General features: G+C 45.1%; 1 protein-coding gene across 1 annotated transcript in view; it reads right to left on the bottom strand.

The window, feature by feature from the left end:
- Positions 1-36: 36 nt before the first annotated feature.
- ITPR3 (inositol 1,4,5-trisphosphate receptor type 3) overlaps positions 37-25,773 on the bottom strand; it is a 103,698-nt gene continuing 77,961 nt past the window's right edge. The window contains exons 37-58 of the mRNA XM_035124051.3: positions 25,388-25,496; positions 24,477-24,567; positions 23,590-23,759; positions 21,924-22,098; positions 20,870-21,054; positions 20,549-20,749; positions 20,240-20,350; positions 19,760-19,855; positions 18,467-18,568; positions 17,252-17,338; positions 15,293-15,403; positions 13,611-13,803; positions 11,951-12,076; positions 10,120-10,292; positions 9,340-9,504; positions 8,719-8,911; positions 6,144-6,248; positions 5,322-5,446; positions 4,630-4,795; positions 3,582-3,742; positions 2,923-3,084; positions 37-1,556 (exon numbers count right to left, since the gene is read on the bottom strand). Of these exons, the coding sequence (XP_034979942.3) occupies positions 1,488-1,556; positions 2,923-3,084; positions 3,582-3,742; positions 4,630-4,795; positions 5,322-5,446; positions 6,144-6,248; positions 8,719-8,911; positions 9,340-9,504; positions 10,120-10,292; positions 11,951-12,076; positions 13,611-13,803; positions 15,293-15,403; positions 17,252-17,338; positions 18,467-18,568; positions 19,760-19,855; positions 20,240-20,350; positions 20,549-20,749; positions 20,870-21,054; positions 21,924-22,098; positions 23,590-23,759; positions 24,477-24,567; positions 25,388-25,496 (3,076 nt within the window). The 3' untranslated portion in view covers positions 37-1,487. The remainder of the gene's footprint in view (positions 1,557-2,922; positions 3,085-3,581; positions 3,743-4,629; positions 4,796-5,321; positions 5,447-6,143; positions 6,249-8,718; positions 8,912-9,339; positions 9,505-10,119; positions 10,293-11,950; positions 12,077-13,610; positions 13,804-15,292; positions 15,404-17,251; positions 17,339-18,466; positions 18,569-19,759; positions 19,856-20,239; positions 20,351-20,548; positions 20,750-20,869; positions 21,055-21,923; positions 22,099-23,589; positions 23,760-24,476; positions 24,568-25,387; positions 25,497-25,773) is intronic.

Raw genomic sequence — 25,773 nt, 5'->3', positions numbered from 1 at the left:
GTTTGTAGCTTTACCAACAAGCATATCAAGAGATGATTCCTTCTCCCTTCCATTTTATTTTATTTGGTTCTGTTTGTGTTAACTTAAAAAAGTTATCACATTAAAACTTAAAACAATATTTGTAAAATATTCCAGAGCAAGACAAATTGCAAAGCTGCATTCTTGATTAATGAAATCCCCCCCCCTCTTTCAACCTGCACTGTAAAATGTACCCTTGAGGAACACCCTGCTTGGGTCAGAAAGGAATGGAAAAGTATATGCAGGCTGGAACAAGAAACTGTCATAATCTCTCCCTAATCATCTCCCTCAAGTGGCCACCCTCACAGTTAGACAAACCTGTACCTAATGTACTCTGTTTTATATTATAGTTGAGTTTGAGTTGTAGCCTGGCTGTTGAAGTCGAACTTGCAATGCTTCTAAATGGTTGGGGAAATGCTCTGGGGCAGTGTATGTTGGTTAGGGAAATTCTAAAACAGACTTTCACAATGTGGTGCCCTTCAATTCACAACAGCCCCAGCCAGCATAGCAGGGCTCATAAGAAGTGTGGTTAATTTACATCTCAGGACTTTATGATGTACTCTCTTTTCTCTCCATCCTTCTCCCCAAACCTGTTTTCGTACACTAACTAATGACCCTTCAATGTCCATTCTGATGATAGTTGAAATATTACTGCTACCTTGCATTAGCCAACTGAAATAATCCAGTTATACCACCTTTTAACCTCCCTAGAAGCAGGCTAACGCCTACGTGTGTACTGTCTTCTAACCTATTGTGTGGGAAAGGGGGGGGAGAGATTGCTTTTTCACAGTGCAGCACGAACATGCAATCTTCCGCTAACGCTGATAAAAAGTCTCTTCTCTCCATGGTGCAAAATGCCATTGCATTTCTCAACAGTGGAGTCTGCCACTCATCTTCAGTTGAAGTGTTACGCTAATAGTAGATTTTCTTAGTTTCTTCTTGGGTTAGATAGGATTCTAGAGATGAAGAAAAATGCCAGTGACTCCAGGAAAAGTGAGATGACAAGCTTGTAAAGAGAGATCCATGTATGTTGAATTTCATGGACTCTGTTAAAATAAGTTAAAATATAGCAACTACTACTTGCTAGTAACAGTGTCAATCCTATTTGCACCTGGCTGCGAAGCCATCAAAATGTAGTGCATGGAGACAGATAACCCATGTTATAGCAACAGAGCTATCATAAGGAGCAGCAAAGCTCCCAAATGTATGGTAAACTATGAATCCGCACGAAAGCAACAAATCATACTAGTTGTCAGCTTCAGGTCTCTCTCTCTCTCGAATAAAATGCAATCAGCCCTACTGGAGATGAACAGAAGGTGGTGCCGGAACGCCAAAATATGAATCATCGTGACATGAATCGGCTTTCTTTGATGGATGAGATCTGTGCTGGCAACTTAGTACCAAATACCCTCTGCAGGAACTGCATATGTAAAGTAGTTTTTTAGCTTGGTGAAGTTAATTCTTCTGTCTCAGTGGTTCAGACTGTTCTGGACATCCACAAAGCCCATCCGCTGCCTTCGCTTCCTTTGCTCTGTCATCTGGAATATAAAAACGGGGTGTTTAAAAGATGATTTTCATTTCTTCAGTTGAATTCATAACACCATTATTTTATCAAATTTACAAGTGTTCTCTGCCACAAACCTCTGCAAGTTGAAGCTTGTGAGGTCTTTTGTTGGGTGTACTCAGCTAACGCATCACTCATGTAGAAATGTACCCACACTTCCCTGACCTACATGTTGTAGAGCAGGGAGGGAGGTAACAGCCACAGGCCAGGGGTGCCAACTTGAATAAAATATTTGGGGCGGGGGGCAAGTAAGCCCCACCCCGATTAATTACAAGACGCTGCAGGCACACACTATTTGAATGGCAATGCCTTTCAACTGGGGGGTGCTTAAAAATTTCAGGGGGGATTAAGCTGTCCATTCATCAGCTGATGCACAGAGAATTCAATCCATAGTTGCTCTCTCCCCCTTTGCCTGTGGGCCAACTATGACAGATGGGTGGTCCTGTTGGGTGGGGGAGATGAAGATGTGGCCCATCAAGGATCCCCACCCCCTGTTGTAAAAGGAGATCATTTAAGGCAGATGGTATGTTTGGGACAGTGCATCCTCTACTTTTAATCTTTTTTGGGCAACCTGCTATTAGCTTCCACCAAATAAAAGTTCTCTGCAGAACAGCATTTGAAAAGAATAACGGTGGCAATAGCTACAAGTTGGATTGTGTGCTTGGAATATATGAGAGAAATACTTTGAATCTCAGGGCTGGCAAAGGCTAGCTATTTGTCACATTGTGATTTGCAATCCTAACGTTTTATTTATTTATTTTGACAGTTATTAACCATGCCCTCTGGACAGCCCACACAAAATTCAAAGCAATAAGATACTTTTGTATTTCTACGAATGTTGTCAGGGCTGCTCTGTGCTTCTTCTAAGAGCAATTGCATTCAAACAACAGGATCCACCCCCCCCCAAGAGCATTATTTAGTTGAAGGGTTAGCAAATGTGGTCTAATTTTATGACATCCCAAAGTTCCAAAAAGGCACTGCTTCTCTTTAATTCATTCCCTTAGTCCAGGGTCCCCAATTGTGTGGCCCCTGCTGACCCCCACCGCCGCCCGCTCTTATTGGTGCGGTGCGGCACCAGAAATAGCATGTGTGGGCCGGAGGAATGCGCTCCATACTCATGCGCACAAGCTATTTCTGGTGCCGCCCCGCCCCGGAAGTGCACCGGAAATGACGTCTGCACATGCGCAGAAGCCATTTCCGGCGCCGCGCCAGAAAAAGCGAGTGCGCATGCGTATTGGAGTGCATTCCTCCGGCCCACCGCGCGATCAGCGCCGGAGGAACCGGCCCGAAGCTGGGTAAGTTTGGGGACCCCTGACCCCTGTTCTTAAAGTTTCTCATACCTGCTCCTTCAGCTCATTCAGCTGTGATGTGAGATGGGATACCAATTTCATGGTGGAATTCAGTTTATCCTGTAGACACCGGATCTCGTTCTGCTCCCCTTCACCTTCGTTGCTGACCAGTGACATGGCTCGCATCCGAGGGAACCAGTCCAGGTTCTTGTTCTGGAACAGTCGTTGCAGGAAACAACAGTTTTAAGGGAAGGAATAAGTAATCAGAACAAAAGTAACCTGGCACCGCAAAACAGGGCAGAACCTAAGAGAGGGCGGTTAACTCAACTGTCAAGAACAAAGACTCTGGTGCCAAGTCCTGCCTGTTTGAGCAAGAGAGAGGAGTTATTCATCTACTGATGGAGAAGCGATTCTGCAATAAAGCTAGGGCACCCAGTGTAATAATAGCATCCCTTCAAAAGCACTATACAGAAATTAAAAACCAAGAAAGTCCTTGCTTACAAGCCAGTACAGGTACCAATTCTTGAAGTTACATCCTCTCGGATACATCTGGCCACTGGCAGAGGCCAGATTGCAAAACTGAAGGGAAGTAAACCTGGGGCAACTGATTTTATTTGAGATTATATACATCACACAGAGGCTGTCCACTAAAACTGCATTTTTCCAAAGTGAAACTCTTCCCATCATGCAAGAGTATTGATCGCCTTTACCTTTATCATTTGTGCTACGTAGCTCTCGGGCCCCGTGTAATCAGTCTTGTTTTTGACTCGCACCAGCACAATGAAATACAGGTAATTCCACATGTTGTGTTCAAATTTAATGTGCTCCTCAAAAGATACAGTCTTGTTGTCAAACTTGTCCCTTTCGAGTCCTAAGGAAGTAATGAAGAAAAGGAAAATGCTGTGTTATCTTGCAACTGCTGCACCCGTCCATAAGTCCCATTAAAGAGACTGATTCTGCAAGCATTTTTCTCTACCTGACCTCCACTTGTAGCAGACAGAAATATGAACAGCATAAGTTGGATCGGTGGGGTGCTAATGGATGGGTGGTCATATTCACAGCAGGGAACTGGAAGAGAAAGCCTTTGGGGTTCTTCCAATCTAATTTTAGCAGGTCTTGAGCAGAAAATGGCTAGTGCCTAATGTTCACGGCTGAGCAGTTAAATTTCAAATTAGTGTACCTGTTTTGGACACTTAAAAGAAGTCTCTGTAAAATTGAAAACATGCCTTAAAAGAAAAGATGGATGGAGTAGTTTATAACCACTTCAAGAGACCTCTTGAAATTTAAACACCGTTAATTGTGTAAAATAGGAAAGATGTGATATTATGCATATTATCTCAAGTGATATTGCACTTCTGCCATTTTGCACCCACGGATAGACCATCAGAAGCCAATAAAAATTAGCTTTGAAAGTAAAATTGTGAAAACTTAAATTTGAATGCACTAAGATGGATACATTTCTGCTGTGTTTTGGATCCTGTATGCAGGCCAATGAATATCTGAAGTACAACATATGTTTGCATTGTGGGCAGTTTTAGCTGCTGCAGTCAAATGAGCACACAAATCCTAACTCCCCTTTCTGTAGGGGTCTGCAGAACATCCCCCGAATACTTAGTTTACTTTCAGGGATAGTTCCTCTACCAGATAGTTCCTCTACTTTCAGGGATAGTTCCTCTACCAGATAGGTAATGATCTTGTTGGATGTTTGCTGAATATATGGGAATATTTCCTGGATAAATAGTTTCTCTGGGCAATTACCACATATAAAACATGTCGTCTTCAGGATTTCTTCTTTCTTCTGCTTCTCGCTCCTCAGATCTGCAAAGGTGTCGATGATGACACCAAATATGAGGTTGAGGACTATAATTATGACAATGAAGAAGAACAGGAGGTCGTAGATCACTCGAGCAGGGAAGAGAGACTCCTTTAGGACAGAAAGACAAGGACAGCCATTAAAAGAAAGCATGGCTTCTCTGATCCGGTGCTTTGCTGAAAAATGCCAAACATTTCCCTCCAGAAATGGGCAGACAAGTTGCCAACATGCCAGTGGCTACAATAGACTTTTTTTGTAATCAATGAAGAAAATATTTGGAAGGATTGATTGAGTTAGGGGTGCATAATGTTGGAATTGTAAGATCTGACGAAAGGTGAAATTGTGAGAAAAGATCATCTGAAATGTGAGAAGGGAAGGTAGCAAACCAAGGTGAGAAGATCTATCACACCTCTCAGGTTGGGGACCTCATTTGCCCCATATAATGTTGAGTTCGGCATTTGGTATTTAGCATAGGTGCCCTTGCGCTATGTCACAATAGACAAACTATTGGAAAAATCCAAATATGCACATCACGATGGTATGCACTGATTTCAGTAGGGCACAGGCACCCTTTGGTGCGCTGGTTTAGACCCCTAGCCAGCATTGACTAACATGGGTTGCCCCCAAATTAACTCACATCTTTGGACGGCTTCCTGAGGATGTCACCCACACCACCTCCATTTCTGAGGCCATGATTCAGGACAGTGACTATGCACATGAGCAATGTGTCGCAGGCACGCTCTGAATTATCTTCCTCCGCTTCTGGAATGCAAGCAAAAAGTGCACTCAGCAGGAACACAAGCAGAGCACCTATGATTAGCTTTCAGTATTTTGAAATCCATATTTTTTTGCTTCATTGGCTATATGCAGAAAATTCCTGGCTGTTCTGCCTCATCCTCCCTTTTTTTGAAGATGGAAGAAAATAGCAGAGACATTTCCAATAGCCACGGGCAACAGCCCAGCTTGTTTCTAAAATTCACCCTGCATTATATTGTTAGGGCAGTATCCAACTCTTTCCATCAGTGCAAGGATCTCCACTTGTGAAATGAAATTTCCCCTATTCCTCTCCTCCCGTGTTTGCCCCCAAAATCTTCTCTGAGAATACTCCTGGTCCTCTGAAGCAGACCTGAGGGGGACACAGGGGGATAAGAGAGGAGAAGAGTTCCATTGTGCAAGCAGAGATCCTTGAAGTGGCAGAAATAAGTTAGTTGGCTACCATCCTGACTGACTTACATAGAGTGGCTCCTAGTCCCAGTAAGATGCTGTGGATAAGTACCAACAAAGTAACTTTGCATCTTAACTTGGACATTAGATCTTACAGCATCTTGTGCTGACTTCCGAGACACAGATCAATTTCATCCTATTTGCCCTCTCAAGGTGCCAGATAAAATATGCAAAGTTTCTCTTCACTCCTACAAGCATCTGAATTAGAGAAAGATGCTTCAGCCACCCCACCTACCTTCTATCACTTTGGGCTTAGCAACACCAGAAGAGCAGCTCACTTTGTCGCTACTGCATGTCTCCATAAAAGCGTCCATGTCAGCTTGCATCCCCAAAGGAGTACCTGGAAGGACAGGAGGCAGCAGAATTGTCAAAACATCATCTTTCAATTCGTAACAATGACAAAGTCCTTTGTTCCTTTGACCGAAGCCATGTCAAAAAGTATCTCCCATCATGTTCTTCTTGTTCTAGGTTGCACATAGCCTCACCACCACAAGCATCCTGTCCACACCCTCAAACTAACCGTTCCCACAAGCTGTACTTGAATGGTGCTCCAAGGACCTCCAACAAGCACGAACTAATGGTGGCACTGTGTTCAGCACAGAGCCAACTAATTTTACCCTCAAACTAATTCACAAATCTCTTGCAGGAGACCATTGAGTGGTCTGTTAATAACGCCACACTGTTCTGGGCCAACCACTTTGAATAGCTCTGCTGCACAATTCACTGAGGATGCACAAGAGATACACCATCTTTGCTCCCATCACTGCCATGTGGCATGAACAGCTATGTACTTGTACCTCAATTCAGTCAGATTCATGCCGGGACTTGCACTCCCTGCACTAGCTGATGTCTGGCCTGCTTCATCACTCAGGGCTCCTCAGTAAACCAAGGAGCCTTCCAGATACCCCATGGCTGTAGAGAGCACTTAGGAGTGATTGTGTCAATAGAAGAGGGGAAAAATGCATCTACATCAGCCAGCATTGAATTCACACACCAATAGAAGCTCTTTGCATCTCTTCAGAACAGGAGGGAAGGAGGGTGTCCAGTCCAAGCATTCAATGAAACAAGCGTGGACATGTTTAAGGGGTGTCAGGGACCATGCTGAGGAGGGCTGCACTGAGGAGGAACGGGAGCGACCCCTGACCCTGAATCTTCCCAGGAGCAGGAGGACAGTACAGATTTGGAACAGTGGTTTGCAGAGGGCCATAGATCAGAAGGCAGAAGCTGGGAAATACTGGATGGGGAACAGCTAGGAGAAGAAACACTGGAAGAGAGAGGGTTAACAGATTCACAATCTTTGGACAGCATTCCTCTGATCGCCCCAAAGTCATGAAGAGCTCAGAAAGTCTCAGAACAGAAAGCGCAGAGGGTACAAGCTCAGATTACAAGACGTAGGAGTGACTTAGATTAATAGGGATTCTTAATCGGGAGCACCACCATTTCTAGGAGATGTGTTCTTTGTTCTCTCACTGTGATTATTAAAGTTTCTAACTGGTAAGACGTTCCTTTCTTTGATCTTTTTATCTGCTGACATGAGGGGAGGAAGCCAATTCCCAAAAGCCTGACAGGGGAGCATGTTCAGTCTAGGAGAAGCTGATCAGGTGAAAACAAGAATGATGGAGGAAGAGCAAAGTCAAGCATTGAAGGTTTTGAGGAGATTATTTACAGAGACCTTCTGCAGGTGCCTTTTGGGTACACTGGTGCCCAAAGATACCATGTTGGCAACCCCTGAAGTGAAGCATCTGAACCCACTGAAATCTACACACTTGAACAGAAGAGTCTTTATACGTCGTATTTTGAATTGGGGGAAGAGACTGCCATGTTAGCCCGCAAAACACATACAAGCCAGTTCTTTCACAGTTGCAGTCCTTTGCTAGTAAAAGCTGCTATTTATACACTCATAAAAGGTGCCCAATCCAGGAGTCTCAAATTGCACTTCCCTTAAGTGCAGCGCTGAACGTCAAGGCTTCCAAATTGCAAGCCTTAAGGACATAAACAAGCTGGAGTAAATTTAGCTTGCCCATTATCAGTTATTCATTCTCGGCTGAAAGGTCTAGTACAAAATCAAGGTGAAAACCAATCCTTAAATAAACGCAGGAGGGAACTTAGAGGTTTCCAGTGTAATTGGATGAACCCCGGTGAAGCAACACCTTCCCATCGAACGTGCTTAGAAATAGATTTTCCAATGGACAGATATCGCTCTTATGTGATTGTAATTGTGGGGCACCGGAATCATTGCATCACATAATCCTTGATTGTGCTCTTCACTTATCGGCCAGGAGCAAGTTTCTTGCTCCATATCTAAAGGGAATCGCCGATGATTCGAATGAAGCCAAACTGAGATATCTACTAAATGATGAAGACCCCTTAAGATCACTCACGGTTGCCAGATTCTTGATCAGCGTCCTATCCCTAAAGAAGAAAAACGGACTCCTGTGCGGCTCGGATAACCCTTTTAAACCATGATTTATGTTTTAGGATGTAATTAGGTGATATCATCATTGATGTCTTTTATTAATTTATGAGCAGAGGGCGATGGTTATGTTGCAAATTTATTGTATTGTATGTTGTTGGTCTTTGTTTGTTTGTTTTTTGTAAGTTTTTGGCTGTTTTAAATTTGGAGGTTTAAATACATATATGTTGGTATGGGAATTGTTGTGTGATGGGCCAATGGCCGTAATAAATATCAATCAATCAATCAACCCCGGTGAAGACAAATGGGTTGCTTCAGAAGTCAGCAAATCTTAAAATCCTTTCTATTTAAACCCCTATTGTTAAATATCAAACTTGAGAGGGGGGGGGGAGCAAACCTTTCGATTTGATGTTGGGCAATGGGTCTACTTCAAGGATGAAGTCATCTTTCAGAAAGAGAAAGCCTACAATGGAGAAGAGGTAGACGAGGATGAGAGCCAGAAGGGCTGTCAGAAGAATGGAGCGTCCGTTGCGTGTCACACTTTTGATGACATTAAATAAGGTCTCCTCCCGGTAAATCAAGTCAAACAGCTGAAACAGAAAAATAATAATAACTTACTTATATAGAATCAGTCTGAAGAGAACAGGCATTCTGTGGCAGTCCTTCAGGCCTATAATATTTATTAGCAGGAGAATGATTGCCATTCATTCATCTGAGCACCAACACCCCCACTTTTCTGACAGATAAATGTGGGCGTTCTTTTCCACAAAGGAACAAGAAAGAAATCCTTTGGACTTTTGCTTCAAGAGCCTAGCTACTTCTCAGAACAGGAATTGGTTTCGGTGTTGCTTGACAGTACCAAACCATCCCATCTAGTCAATGATTCGTATTTCTTTCTTGTCCACTTCATAAAATGAATAATTGCAATCCTAGCTAGCTAGCGAGAACAAGGCAGGCATAAAAAGAGGTGAAATGCCACGCATACAATAGGTAGATAATACAGAAGAAATTAGCATACCAAGATGCTGTAGAATAGTTCGTGCACAAAGAGCCCCAAGACGCTGGTCACAATATAGGCAACATGATAGAGAAATTCCATATCCATGATCATGGCCTTATATCCTCGGATGAATGTCCCACGGTTGCCAACAAAGCTCACCACAAACACAATCTTATTTGTCAGCTGTGGAACAAACACAAAGCAGAGGGGGAAAGAGGCAAACAGTTACTTTCCAGAGTGAGTTTATGCTGTTTATTATGCTACTTTAGCTTTATTGACAGCATTCTTCTGCTTTCAGTTAACACTGCTATAAATCCATTGCCATTAGATTTGCACAGACAAACTGGTCTTGGCTCTAGGCATGGTGCCAGTACCTAAAGCCCCTTGCTTCTTTGTTTGTCAATCAATCAATATACTTTATTCGACCAATAGTCAGAACAGCTTCTTTGTTTGTTGGTTTGTCTGCTTAATAAAATGTATACACTGCTTGATTGTAATAATAATAATAAAAAACCTCAGCATTTTAGAAAAGATACAACAGTAAAATCAATTAAATTCCACAACCAAACTTAAAAGCACACAAAAGTTAAAATACTAAACTAGTTTAAAATTACTTCGATTTTCTAAGCATCTAGGTAGGCATGTTTAAACAAGAATGTTTTTAGCAGGCGTCAAAAAGAGTACAGTGAAGGCGCCTACTTGATCTCAGTAGGCAAGGTAGTTCAATGGAACTCATTCCCACCAAATATGTATAAGACCGCAGCCAGAGTTTGGCCTGAGGTTAGCCAAGTGACTTACATTGAGAGCTCCCAGTATGTTCAGAGTGAGTCCAATGCCCAGGTGGTAGATGGATCTCAGGATCAATGCCACAAGGAGCGGTCGGATCCCGTAGCGTCGGGTAAAGAGAGCCATGATGGAGAAGCAGATTAAAAGCCAGGAGAGCAGGGGGATCAGTGGAGAATCCAACAGCCCTGGAAATGCACAAATTAATTCATTAAGTAGCCAAGACATTTGTTTGTAGCATAACCTTCAGCAGCAGCTGCTGTGATGGAGCAGAATCGCTCTCCTGACACTGGCATCACTGAGACTTACCTGGAAGGTGCGGGGGTGGGGAAGGGTGAGGTTTGGATGCCCCCCCCCACAAACCCTGACCTTGCCACTGTTCTGTCCCACCTCAGCACCTTCTAAGTGAGCTGCAGGGACACTGGTGACAGAAGTGGAGCTCTGCATGCCCCGCTACTGATCACGTTGTACAGCATTAGGTGAGAAGAAACAAGCGTCGACTCAAGAGCACACAGCATTAAAGCACTTGCATAGCAGCAGCCAGCGAGGTAAAGCAGAAGGCAGTGAATGCCATTACTGTTAGGGCTCATCCACACTTTTGTTTGTGATTTCTACGCCTGGGTCTCGTCGGAAAATCTGCAGTTTACTGCTGAACTGGAACAAACGGCAGTCGGATTTTCTGCAAAGAACTGCAGCTGACGGAGGAGAACTCTGTGCCACACAGATGACTCCTTGCCCAGGACGGTGCAGATGTGCTACTAATGCATAACCAGCAATGCCTAGTGGGAACCAAAGATGCCATCACCCTGTACCCACACAGGCACTGCTAGCCACTCCCCAACAGCACAGCTGCTCAGTGGACCACATCCTGCCTCATCTGACTACACATTTACTGCTTTCAACCCCAGATCTAAGCACCCAGATCTAAAGTGAGACATTTCTTTCAGGAGACCACATCAGGGTATGTACAGTCTACTATGAGTGTCATCTACATCAGAGGCTTTCAACCTTTTTGAGTCCATGGCTCCCTTGACCAACTACATTCTTTCTGCAGCACCCCTGTGGGGCTCAGGAGCCCAGTTATGTCACCCTTGCCTGCAGATCTGGCAGTCTCTCACCCTTTTTCAAACAGCTTCCCTTGTGGAGTGCTCCCTCAGCCTCCTCTCCCCTCTCCTTGGGAGTCCTCTGGGCAGCTGCTGCTGCCGCCGCCCCGGTCTCTGAACTGCCCAGCCCCAAAGAGAGGTGGCTCCTCACACTGCCCCACAGGGGCCTGGGACTTGTCTGTCCATTCCCAACAGCAAGGGCAGGCGGACTGGATGGCTGGGCTCCCTCGCCCACTTGCTCTCTTACTCCAAGGCCGCTTCAGCTCCTGGCAACCAGCACCCCCCGGCCAGGGCCAGAGGCACCATTCACCTAGGGAGCTTGTAGCCAGGACTGCTACAACAAACAGCTGTGCATGGCACACTGGTTGAAAACCACTGATTTACATGCTTGTTTGTTTCAAAAAAAACAACCACTCATAATATACAAACAGAACACAACTTCTTACTGGGAACAGGTTTACCAAAGTTTTTGCAGAAAGGTTCTTTCCAACGGGGGTTTCTTTTTAATGTTCACAAAAAGATAAGTGATTCGGGTTTTTGAAACGATAGCTTATTCGAGGTAAAGAACTGCTAGCGAGTTGGCTGCAAAGGCCTAGCTGGCAAAATTGACTGAAGAACCACAGGGCCCCAGATAGCATTTTCTTTGCATGAATACCAAGTGGACAAAGTATCCCTGCAAAAGGATCCATGAATGCTGGCAAACGGTTGTATAGAAATCAAAGTGAGCCTGATGGAACATATACCCATTGAGGATGCCTCGACATAAGGATAGAATAAAGCAATGATGATGTTTATGAAGACAGCTAGGTTGAAGGAAATGCTTCCCCAGAGTGTCATTCTGCGGGAGAACCAGTACATCAGTGGGTTGCCTATGAGAAGAAAGAAAGGCAAAGCTGAGTATATCACGTACGCTTTTCGGAAAGTAGCACAGAACTCTCCAAAGACCCAGCAATCTCAGTGCAATTATTTATAGAGCCAGGGATCAATGCTCTTGATTCCCCAACCCAGTTGCAAACACTATCAATTGCCAGAAACTGGGACATAATTTTCAAATGATACCTCATATTTGTGCTCATCACATTTCAGTGGACTGCAGCACATAAAACTAATCCGGGATCATGTCCTCATTTCCTTCTTTCTACCTCTGTTTTCTGCAGGAAAAAACTCACTGAGATTTTCAAGCCTAACATTTTAAGCAGGGAGGGTGAAACAGCAGCCCTCCATATCTTATTGGACTCCAACTCCCATCAGCCCCAGCTAGCATGGCCAATGGCGAGGATAATGGGAGTTGTAGTCTGTGCAGCTACAGGTTAGCCCAGGCATCCCCAAACTGCGGCCTTCCAGATGTTTTGGCCTACAACTCCCATGATCCGTAGCTAACAGGACCAGTGGTCGGAGAAGATGGGGACTGTAGTGCAAAACATCTGGAGAGCCGAAGTTTGGGGATGCCTGGGTTAGCCACTGTTTATTTAAAGGGACATCCAGCCAGCTCTCTCAGAGCTGAGAGACAGGATAGGGATGCTGCAGATGTGACAACCACTCAGCAGCCTCCCTGACTGGAGAATCCCCACATTGGCATTGGGAGACGTCAATATCCATGCAGAGGCTGCCTCTACAGACCATCACGGCCTTCGTGACTACTATGGGGCACTCTCAGTTCATCACAGGCCCCAAACAAGTGGAAGGGCACATTCTTGAACTGGTCTTTGCTATTGAGCGAGTGGCTGCAGTTAGGGTTTGCAATGAGCTCATTGTCATGGGTAGATCTTGATGACACTTGGACTGGCAGCAGTAATATCCTCCTGCAGGGGTGTGGAACTATTGAATACAGTACTAGACAGGCACCATCTCTTGTCTTTTCAGCAACAACTGAAGACCTTCCAATTTCGAAAAGACGTTTCTATTGAAATCTTTCCCACTCTGCACCTGTACTGGAATTGTTTAAAATATTTCCTTTCTTGTTTTACCACTTGTTGGCTGCCCCCCGGGTTGCTTTGGGAGGAAGGGCAAAATATAAATTTAATGAAAAAATAAAACAAGATGGCCTGCCTCACAGACTTCTAGAATTGAATGGATTATTGAATCATCATGGGGTTTCCTGATTGACATGGTTGGCACTCCTGAAAAAGCTGCGGTCTCACTGTGAAACAGGAACAGCTATTGAAATGATCGCTCCAAAGCGCTCTCTCCGGGGCTATGGAGTCTGCATGGCCCCATGATTCTCTGGAGAGCTGCAGGGAATGAATTGGGTGCCACCTTCAGGACAGGGTCCGTGGAGCCTGGTGAACATCACTTGACTATCCACGCTCCTCAACAGGTGCTGCAGGGGCTTGAGCTGACATGCAATTTGGCATTCTAAATTATTATCTGTACAAACAGCCTCCTGCCTTGTTCTAGTCTTACTGCGCAGTTTCTTCTGCCATTCCATCTCGTTGTGGAGAAAGGACGACTGCTCAAAGAAGTCACTGACTTTGCTGCCCTGGTCGTCCTGCTCTGTTGTGGTGAACAGGCGGTATTTTGTCTCTTTGGTCACAAACTCGCAAATGCTGGGCACCGGGAAGATGATCTGCTCCATGCTCCGGTCGAGGCGCACAATCTGGGAGAAAGCAGAGATTTGAGGAGTCTTTGGTTCATATCCTGGAAGGGACCTAGGTCTTTCCCCCCACTTTATCCTGGTAGCTTAAGTATGGGTCAAAGTTTAGAACCGTATGTGTCAGAGGGTCATCGTGGCTACTCTAGAGTAACTCCGCTTGAGTCCAGTTTGTCTTCAAAGACGTTTATTGTGCTAATTATTTACAGTGTAGAGACAGCTTGAAAACACGACCTCTCATCCTGAATCAGAATCCGGCAATGGCGTACGTCTGTTCCTACGCCAGCAAAGTAGTCTGGGCACCCCAAAACGCCACCCCCTTGACCTGCGTTGCGGTGCTCTCCTCATTTCTGGCGCTGGAGGGAGCGATGCCCTTTCAGTTTCCTCCCTCAGCAGTCAGTTCCCTGGCTCTGCAGTATTCCCAAGCGCCTGCCTGCATCCCTCTGCCTCTGAGCTTTCCCATTGTTCTTCACTCTGATTTCTCTCCCTCTCCGAATCTCCTCCTCTGGCTGCTTCAGAACCACTGGTGCTCTCTGTACTTGATGAGGTGGACGTTAGGATGATGGGGGCTGGCTCCCTGTAGGGAGTCCCCCTTACAGTATGTATAAAACATACAGCTAAAACCAGTGCATCTGTATATGTGACAAGCACCCCCAGCAGCTAAAGCCAGGAAATAAGCATCTAGGTTGGGGCACAATGCCTGCGAGAGTTGCAGCTAACCCAGGACGCTGCACCAGCAGACAGCATGGGCCAGTGCTTCGACATGGGCAGGCAAGAGTTAGCATCACCAGATGCAGCATCATAAAGGTTTTATATGGTTCAGGATAAGGTAGAGAAAGGACATGACTAGGTGGAATCTTGAGTGAGTCAACCACAGGGCATTTTTCAAAGAGATTTGCTAGACACAAGGGAGGCGGCCAGATTAGTGTATTCCGCCATGATTCCTTACATTCAAGCAGAACTAATGGGATGACAGCTGAGAGGCAGGAGCCTGAGCTCTTGAAAAATTGGTTGTGCAACTTACAAGCTGCACAAGCAGCAGCTCTGGTGGCTAATAGAGCCATCCTAGAGTTGAAGATGAGGAGAAAAGTTCTGTAGAGGTGAGCCTAGTGGCTCACACCAGCCAGAGCTGGAGGTTTTCCACTGTGTACTGCCTTCATTCAGCCTTCATGAAAAATAGGTTCCCCACTATTGACATTAATGGAAGAGAAAACAATTATGCTAACTTCAGAACTGGTGTACATTTTTGCCATTTGTGAGGGCAAATCAGAGGAAGCTTTGGATTCACAGTATCCAAGGCCCCCTCATAGGCCTCTTATAGAGATTTCGGAGCAGGTCCTCCACATGCTGTTAGATAATGAAATGCAGAACTGTATATTACACCGTTTCGGTCATCTGATAGAGAAATCCGGATACCAGACATGACCCCCCAAAATTCTAATTACACGCAGCTTTGAAAATGTGTGGAGATAGCTATGAAAAATGTCAACCCCACCTCTATCTGGGATGTGTGCTTCTCATAATACGCTAGTGGGTCTTCCTCTTCCTCTTGGACAGGAGTTGTTGATTTCAGCATCTGGGTCAGCTGTTTGTTGTGTAGAATGAGCTGTGAGAAAGAGAAGGGGAAAATACTATATCCTCAGCTTGTAAAGGCCCAGGGGGAATCTCCTTCAGCTATGTATTAGCAATACATTTCCTTGTTTTTACTAGGTATGACAAGCTCTGGGGGGTGAGGGGAACATATATAGTTAGGGTAGACAGGGCCTGTGCTTCCCCTGGGAGACAGCCATTCAATTCAGCACACTAATTAACAGCCAAAGACCACTAATCTGTAAATTACAAATCAGTGCCCATAAATCCCCACATAGAAATTGAATTATAACTGGGTAATGATCGTGGTCTTGGACTGTGCGATGTGAGCAATCAAGCTCACAGCCAAGCAGTCAGTGTGGCTATCTCTGAAAAATAAAAGGAAAGTTGCTTGTACCACAGGGAAAACTCACCTGCACTGCTGTATAAAGAACTACTGGGAGGTGAAGGAAAGTGTGTCCAGAGGCCACTATGCCCACAGGAAAGCAACACAAAGCTGTACAATCATCCAGTAGATTTCCTACTTTGGTGTTCGGGGTTCTTTTTTCCTCTTCTGGTGTAACATACTATCGCTCAAAAGCTCCCCCCCCCCCTGTTCTTGATCTGAAGGCCAAGAAGTAAGGCCCTTTCATTCTTCCATTCTGTGCCTCCATGACATATTGTGAACCCAGAGGTGTGGGTGGCGCTGTGGTCTAAACCACTGAGCCTCTTGGGCTTGCCAATCAGAAGGTTGGCGCGACCAGGGGAGCTCCCGTTGCTCTGCCCCAGCTCCTGCCAACCTAGCAGTTCGAAAGCACAGCAGAGCAAGTAGATAAATAGGTACCGCTGCAGCGAGAAGGTAAACGATGTGTCCATGCGCTCTGGTTTCCATCACTATGTTCCGTTGTGCCAGAAGCAGTTTAGTCAAGCTGGCCACATGACCCAGAAAGCTGGACAAGTGCCAGCTCCCTCAGCCTGAAGCGAGATGAGCGCTGCACCCCATTGTCTCCTTTTATTGTTAAGCCATTGCCTATTCCTCCATGTGCCCTTTGGCTACGCTGACTCTTAACCATGCACCTTGGGTCACTCTGGGCAGCTAACAAATCCCACAGGGTCAAACAGCAAAAACAAGTAGTAAAATCAAACAGTAAAAACACCATATAAATCATAATATATACAACAAAATAGCCACTAATATAAGGCAAATGTGTTCTGATGTGTACCTCCACAACAGTGAGTAAAGTTTCTTAAGCAGAGCCACCTGCCATGCTCTAGCCATCCAGCCACTCAGTGATGTTTGAAGTTTGCCTGCAACCCACAGCTCTGTTTCATATCTGCTTCTCTTCCTCGACCACCTTTTCCCAAAGCCTCTGTCTCTTCTACCTATCTTTAAGTTTCTGTTTTTTGGTCCACTCCCAACTCTGCCTCCTTCCCTTAGCCACATTGCCCTTGGGCCTGTGCACAATTTTAATCCCTGAAAACTATTTAATTTCCCTCACAAACAGACTCTTTGCCAAAATGCTTTACTACGTCAGCAGTTTTAAAAAAAAATGCTTGTGAACATTCCATGGCATAAATGTTTCTCGATCATAACCCTTGATTTCACTAGCACGAAACATCTCAAAAGCATTCCAACAGTGTTTTAATAAAATCCTTTGTAAACTGGCATAGTAACAGTGTCCTTAGTTAATATCCTTATGGATTTGAATCACTGAAGGCTTGTGGAGCTTCACCATCTCCACATTTCACCACATGGGAAAATGTAAACAGGTGAAAAATTAAATTATGGGAAACATCTGCAGAACTGTCCCTTACCAGGACTGACGCAATATGTCAGCAGTACTTCCTAAGCACCTTCCTGTTTCAACAGGGAGCATACACATACCATAGAAGAGATCCCTTCCTCCTCCTCCTCCTGAATTCGTTTCACAGGTTTTAAGAGATGCTGGAGATGCTTGTTGTGCCGAGACAGCTGAAAATGTAAAGAAAACAAATACTGAATTGTCAGAGCCTAACAGTTGGCTTCAAAGTCATTTGTGGATAGGTGAAAGCCTGTTTGCTCTGGAGCCTAATGTCACTCAGTTACAATACTAATACTAATAATACTAATACTAATAATAATAATAATAATAATGAAGCCTTTGCACCAGTGCATCCTTTCAGAATGCACATCACCAGTTCAACCAAAAGTAACGCTTGTGCCCATCATTTGGACAGGAACATTGGGGTGCTCCTTGCTGGCAGGACTTTCCCACCAATGATGGAGCAACTTCCACAGCAAAGGTTAGGAGAGCCAAGCTAGGCTGGGTGGAGGGACACCTCCATCACATCTAAACTCACAGCAAATTGGGGTTTTTAATTGCTCTGCCCATCAGTTGTACCATTGCTTCCTCCTCCCCATTTAAAGGTTTATATGGAGCTGTGGGATGAGAGTATGGTACACACACACACACAAAACAATATACTTCCTTGATCTGGGTTTGTGTGGAGAAAGAAGGAATAAAAACTGAAGGGTAAAGCAGATTTGGACCTGAAGAGAGAACAAGACCCCAAGATGTCTATTTTGAGAAAGATTGTTTTCTGCTGTTCCAGAGAAGTGGACACGGAGCAACGGATTCAAACTACAAGAAAGAAAATTCCACCTAAACATTAGGAAGAACTTCCTGACAGTAAGAGCTGTTCGGCAGTGGAATTTGCTGCCAAGGAGTGTGGTGGAGTCTCCTTCTTTGGAGGTCTTTAAGCAGAGGCTTGACAGCCATCTGTCAGGAATGCTTTGATGGTGTTTCCTGCTTGGCAGGGGGTTGGACTGGATGGCCCTTGTGGTCTCTTCCAACTCTATGATTCTATGATTCTATGATTCTATTTCTTTTTGTTGGAAGTGTGTTGCATTGCATGCGGGTCAAGACTGCAGCGCCATCCACATATCAACTGAGGCTGAAATCTTCCAATGTTGTGCTTGAGAAACTATTTTAATTGGTCTGGAGGGAGAATGTGGGAAGAGTAACCCTCTCTAATCCATCCTTCATCCTCAGGGGCACTAGTGCCTAGGAAATGGGAAAGGAATCTTTATCGAGCAGTAAAGTTTTCATACAAAGGATACCTGTAGGGCTAAAATGTAGATGTTGTGTCCAACTTCCCGAGGAGAAACATCAGAGTTCTCACACTCTTCTTCTTGAACATAGGCTTTCTTAATGACATCAACCTGTGAAATATTTCACACGTAAGGAATCTGCTATAGGCAAGGCTATAGCAACAGCATAGTAACCAGATAGGCTTGCAGTATGAGCAGAGAATCTGCTATTCTGTGAAGAATTTAGTATCCTGAGAATCACACCTTTCATTTTTAATAAGAAAACGCACAGCCTTCCTGTTACTAGCTCTTGTAGAGAAACAGACTAAAAATCTCAGAATCCAGAAGGGTTGAAAATAACGCCCTGAGTCTTTTCCCCTCCCACATAGCTGCCCCATCCTAGAGTCCGCAAATTCCAACCCACCTCACCAACCCCTTATTCCATTCTAGTCTTTGCAAATGTTTCCAAGTGGTATTGAAACTAAAGGGCAAATGCTCATCAACTGACCAGTTAGTTCTCTCAACTTTGAGCCTACTGTATTCTAGTCCCTGGGCAAACCTCAGGCTTGTCAGCTGATGGAGACCCCCCCCCAGGCCTATTTACTGGGCCTGAGGGATCTTCCGAGGCCATGTCCGCTCTCCTCAAGTCACTTCCCCTGTTCCCATTCCATGTCCCTCACAGACCCTGTTTCACGCCCTCCTTGAGTGCTTTTGCCTGGCTGGAATGTGTTCTTGGAACTGGGACAGAGTGTGCGGCTTGTCTCGTTGGAAGAGGGAGATAAGTGGGTACAAAAACCTTTGGCTTTTGCGGAGTCCCATCCATTGCTCTGCCTATTCCTGCCTCAAACTCTACCCACCATTGGCCTGCAGCTCCCAGAATGTTGGCCAACAAGGAAGTGCAGTCTTCAGGCTGAAAAATGTTCCACACCCCTGCTATAATCTATAACCTTGGTCTCTCTGCTGAATGTGCCAAGGAGTGAGATAGCTGGCATATTGTCTGAAGAATGCTCAAAGACAGTACCCATCTAACATGGTGCAGACTGAGACCAGTTGCTTGGGAGCAAATGGATTCCACTCTCGTGAAAGTAAAACAGGATAGACTTTTACAAGGCTCTGCCAAGAGGGAACTGCAAAGCTGATAAAGAGGAGGATGAGAAGCTGTTTAAGGGATGGATGCCTTATATCCCAGTGGGTCTCCACTCGCTCCATACAATTCCAGGTCCATTTATCCCCTTGCTTTCAATAACGATTTGAAGTGCAACAGATCTCTCAAAAGCAAGAAAGTTCCAGACAGAGCAATCCCAACCCCCTCAACCTTCTTACCAATTCCTGAGGCCGGAGGCTGATGAGAATCCGCTCAGCATTCTCACTGTCATGCCTGCTCTCCATCAGGGCCAGCAAAAGCTTGGAGGCATTGTCCTAAAACCAACAAAAAAAAGCTACTGCAGTAAAGATAGATGGTTTCAGCACACCATGTATCCAGAGCGCACTCACTCTGCAGAGGATCAATCCTCCATGAAAGCTACAAGAGAAGTCAGGATTCCAAAGGGATGAGGGAGAGCAAGGAGGAACCAACACACACTATGATTGGGTGAGCAGTATTTGAGAGGCAGGAAGTGGAAGAAGAAGCTTGGTGCATGCAAAGCCCTATCTTGGCGCAAAGAGCTAGAATTATCACATTCAAATACTTTCTAGTCTAACCATGACATAATTGCATGCAGGAAGTCAACCCCAAAAACTAAGCATCTCTTGCCATCCCATCTCTCCCTGTCCCATCACCACATTTCCAGCCAAGCCATCTACCTTTAGTTGAAGAACCAAGTCCATTCGGTACTTGCAGAGGGGGCTGATGTCATTGAGGATCAGGGCTGTGATGATGTCTATGCCGTTTGATTCATGGGTCACAATGCAGCTCTGTGGGTTAATACATGGGAGTTACTCAACTGGCTCACAGCAGACTCCAAATCTCTGCTCCTATTCAAATGCTGAGACATGGCTGTAAAAATTGATGCTCTATCTCCCTATTCTGTGTGTGTGAACCAAACCGAACTCACAATTTCACTGGATGATGAAGCAATGTGCTTTTATCCACAGGTCAGGGGTTGGGGTTACCTGGTTCTCATGACAGGGTCCCTGGCAATATTCTGTCAGTGTCTCCAGAGTCTGGGTGATGAGGGCGACGTTGTATTCATTGATGTAGAGGCCCAACAAGCCTAGCCGTCCTGTGGTACTACCACACATAATATCCAGAAACTGCAGGGTTTCACACACCAGATTGTAGTTGGTTTTATTGTTCTGACAGCGGAGGAAGTTCTGTGAAACCAAGAGCAGAGTTTAAGAGGCATCTCAGCGGCGGGCAGCTTTTCAACAGCAGACATCACTTGGATATGAGACATGCTGCAGAAGGGACCCATTTCAGTGCAGGATGCCCACCTGGAGATCCCGGTTGTGATTCTCACACAGCAGCTGCAGGAAGCGAAGAATTGGCTCCATGATCAAGACGGACACACCCATTTCATTGCTCTGGCTTCTATCCCTTGCATCGTGGCCGGTCCGGAGCCCTACCCCCATCGGATAACGGGATGGGGCGCTGGGCAGCATGAAAGATGTGACCCGTTCTGCAAGGAAATCAACACTTAGCATATGAGCTGTGGGCAACCTGTCTGGAAGGCCTAAAGCCAGTCTGTCTGACTTTTCAGAAAAAGGACCCCCAGCAGGCATCCCCCTTTGTTCCACTGAGCCTCTCCCTTCCTGTAAGCATCACCCAGCAGCTCAAGTGATGTCCCCTTTTTGACACTCTGGAAGACTCGGCCACTGAAGACTTTGTAATCTACTGACAGAAGGCTCACCCACTTGCTATCCTGGAGCATGGCTTCTACCAGGAAGCTGAAATACCAAGTGGTTTAGGCTGGCAACAGTGACACACACCAAGGATCCCTGCCCCCAGTAATTAGGTGTCTCCCTAATACAGTCATTGCCAGCCTGGGTGACAGACAGCCTTTCATCTAAGCTGGGTGTCTCCTGGAGCTTTGGTTTATTAATGACCAAGTTAACCACTTGCAGAACGCTAAGGGAGCTGGCTTAAAGATTGATGGAGATAAAAAAAATAGCACCCATCAGTGCAAGGAACCTTTATTTTCCCATGGAGGGTTGCTTTCCTTCATGGGTAATCTATGGGGGAATTCTTGCTGGTGATGGGCAGGGCCAAAGTCAGCGTGTGGGGGAGCAGGGTAGAGTAAAAAGTGGTTGGGGCACTTCTATCTCTCTGTCTCTCTCCTCGTCATCCACATGAGGTTGAGGGTTACATGTGACCCACAAGTCACAGACCCCACATTCTTCAAGAGGGAGTTACGATTCTTCATTTGGGAATCCAAGGGTTGGGAGAGATGTGGCTGAGCCAATTCCAGTGATTCTCGCCAAGAGCATTGGTTGCTCTCCTAGGCAAGCTCTGTTGAGCCCAGAAAAAAAATCCCTACTTTCCACGTACCTTTGCTGGTATGGTCCGGGGAGTCTTTGTCCTCACAAGGTTTGTTGCCAATATCACTCATGTTCACAGTCACTGTAGACTTGACTTCCTGCTGAGCTTTCTTCATCCGGTCATGCAGCACTTTAAAGAACTTTTCTGACTTCTTGTCACCCGTCATCAAGTTATAGAATGATTTCTTCAGAAAGGGTGGGGGGAACAGGGACAGCGGTTAGACACACAGTCCTCCTTGCAGGCTTCCCATAAGCATTTGGGAAATGGTTGCAAAAGAGCAGGGTGTTGGATTAATGGGTCTTTGGCCTGATCCAGCGGGGCTCCTGATAATTTCTTATCCTGCTAGGACCGACCATTTCTTCCAAGGCCATCTGGATTACCTTTAGCAATCACAAGGTCTTCTGACAGGCAGCTCAGGTGTCACATTACAATTGGGATCTGATGGTCACAACACAAAATTCCTATCCTGCAGATTTCCACAAGCCAGACTCATACTAAATTAACATTTTCCAGATTGTATCAAGAAGGAAAAAAGTAATGACCACAATGAAAGGAAGGATACCCAGCAGAGGAAGTCCGTGGTTTGGTCTGCACCATCAGATTTATAATATGACATCACGCTTCATCAACAATTTCCCCCAGAGGTAGGGAAGTTAAAATCTTACAAGATTTATGATTCATGATACAGTGGTACCTTGCATTGAGAACTTAATTCGTTCTGGAGGTCTGTTCTTAACCTGAAACTGTTCTTAACCTGAGGTACCACTTTAGCTAATGGGGCCTCCTGCTGCCGCCGCGCCGCTGGAGCACGATTTCTGTTCTCATCCTGAAGCAAAGTTCTTAACCCGAGGTACTATTTCTGGGTTAGCGGAGTTTGTAACCTAAAGCGTTTGTAAGCTGAAGCATCTGTAACCCAAGGTACCACTGTATAGTGGAGGAAAATTATACTCCCATTGGCTTTTAAAAAAACTTTTAGGAAAGCTTAAATTAGAACAAAGTTGGATATGTGCATTTCAAAGTTAGTTATGCCCAGATCAGGTTTCTAAAATAAAGGAATGTTAATGGTAAAGTCAAATGTTGTCACAACATGCTATTTTAAAGATGCCCAGTAGAGGGAGCAAAAGTTGTTTAAGAAAATCTATTACAGTCATACCTCTAGTTACGTAACTTTTAGGTTATGAACGCGGCAAAGTGTTTACTTTCAGGTTCGCCGCAAGCACATGCACAGAAGTGATCTGCAGGCTTCGCGCACGCACAGTAGTGACATTCTACTTACGGACTTTTTGGGGCGCAAACAGCACCCCGGAACGGATCGCATCCATAAGTAGAGGTACCACTGTACTACAGTTAGGCATCTCATGGGTATGATTTTAAAGAAATCTGGCTGGATGTCTTACAACTTCCTTCTTCCAATTATATAGTCAACCAACTGATGTAATACTTTTAAAGGGTTAATTCCACCAAACATGTTTTGTGCTCGCTTGCTAGGGCACCCAAAGTCGTTGCCGCAGGATCACATTATACCATGGGACAGTCAAATTTGGTAGCTCTGTCCCTGCCTATGTACCCCACAGTCACAGTATGGCATTAGAAGTTAAACCGAATTTACACTAGGCAAAAAGTGAGCACTTGGGTAGTTTTCTGAACTTAAGTGGAAGCCGTTGCAGACACAAACCTGTATCTCTGTGTTGCCCCCGTCCAACAGCCGTATGGCCAGGCGGATGCTTTCCTGAAAAATCTTCTCATTCTTGGTGTTCATGATGAGATCAGACACCAGCTTGGTGGCCCCTTCTCTGTCCAGCCGACACTGAATGGCAGCAATGACTGACCAATCCTGATCTTGGCCTGTAGGCAAAAAAAAAACATTAGGGGAAGAGGGGGATGGAGGCGGCCGAACAGCTTAAAAATCATAACCTAACTAATACAGAGAGGAAGGCTAATCCAATAGTTAATGTGTCACCCTCAGACATGGAAAAATACGGTGCTCCATTTAATTACTACCCTTGGGCGGTTTATGTGACTTTGGCCCAATCAAGCAGAAAAAGATGCAAAAACCACTGATGCGATTAAACTGTATTAAGGGCTACATATCAGCTTAAGTAGCTGGTGATGGTGAAGAATTTGTATTTGCAAATAGTCTTTGCTACCTTGGCTCCTCTATCCATCAGTTTCCTCTCTGCTTGGCCAGGGATAATAAACAGCCCCCTGGTTCACAGTGATAGCTTTGAAGAGCAGAAGGTAAGGTCCAAGGCTCAGTGACAGAGCATATCTCCTGCACATAGAAAGTACCAGATCCAAGCCATGGCAGCGCTGAAACCATGAGAGAGGGCCACTGCTAGTCTGCACCAGGAAACCCTGAGCTAGATGGACCAGGAGTCTGGGCTCACAGAAAGCTGGATGCAACCAACATGTGCACCTTCAAGAACATTTGAAAAGCCCATCCTATATCTGTGTCCTGCACACCTGAGTGGCAGAAGATGAATTTAAGGGATCCAGAGAAGGGATGGGGAGAAAATGACACAAGAATGAGGAAGATGAAAGCCAGAACTGCAGACCGCTTACCAGTTCCAGAAGGGTCAACAATCTCCCCTTTGGAGCCAGACCTCTTAGTTTGCAGATAATTAGACAAAAGCATTTTCCTCAATGTGTTGCCCTGCATGAGAAAGAAGTGGGAGGAACTGCTCATCATGATCATCATTATCTTTTGTATTTGTATTTCAAACCATAACACAAAGTTTTCTGGGTGGTTTACTAAAAAAAAAAAGGAAGGAAGGAAGGAAGGAAGGAAGGAAGGAAGGAAGGAAGGAAGGAAGGAAGGAAGGAAGGAATATAAAGCACAAAGTCAAAATTAAACAAATATTTTAAATAAACAGAACAAACAACACCCTCCAAGATTAAAAACATGGATTAAAAAACTGAGAGGCCCAAACTACATAACTTGTTTAGGAGGCTTAGGTAAATAGAAAGGTATCCACCTGGCACTCAAAAGTTAACAAAGATGATGCCAGGCAATCTCATTTGAAAAACTGATCCATAACAGTGGTGCCACTACCAAAAAGGCCCTCTCCCTGAGAATTACTCCATTACTTCATTTAGTGGAGGCACCTGGAGCAGGTCCTCCAAAGAGGATCCATGGAGGATTATGGAAGAAAGCTGACCACTGTAAGGAACAAGATGCTGGACTACATAGACAGACCTTTGGTCTGAGCCAGCAGAACTCCTCCTAAGTCTTTAATATTAATGACTCATTTCATTCAGGCTCTCAGTGAATGAGTTAAACTCTGTGAAAGGGCAGTGACTAGATAGTTTTTGTGCAGTTAAGAGATGCAATGCCAAGAAGGGGGATCCTCTCAGAAAGCGGTAAAACAGGCCTGGCTCTTTACCCAGAGAGCCTACCAGGGAAAACAGACAGAAAAAGTGAGTTTGTTGTGGAGGTACCTTATATGTGAGCCCAAACCTCCTCAGCCACTCACCCTCTCTCCGTATTTGTTCCTCTTCATCAGCATCTGCTGCAGGGTCCTCAGCACCTTAATGCAAAGCTTCTCCTCACTTTCCATCAGGTCTTTGGTGTGCTGGACCAATCTAGCAACACAAGAAGAATTCCTCTCATTTCCACTACCCGTATGCACACCCACCCACAAGGAATGTTACAAAATACCAAGGACCCTGTTCCTAACTGGACAAGTCCACAGGCCACATCAGTCTTGCCAACCCAGTCTCAAAGCCTTTAATTCTTTCATACCAGCACTTTTAATCTTCTCCTTCCAGGAGTAAAAAGTAAAAAAAAAGGTAAAGGACTCCTTGGCGGTTAAGTCCAGTCAAAGGCGACTCTGGGGTTGTGGCACTCATCTCGCTTTCA

This window comes from Zootoca vivipara, chromosome 7, assembly GCF_965207765.1.
Source record: "Zootoca vivipara chromosome 7, rZooViv2.hap1.1, whole genome shotgun sequence".
In the NCBI taxonomy this organism is placed as follows: domain Eukaryota; kingdom Metazoa; phylum Chordata; class Lepidosauria; order Squamata; family Lacertidae; genus Zootoca; species Zootoca vivipara.
This window is presented reverse-complemented; position numbering and strand designations above follow the sequence as displayed.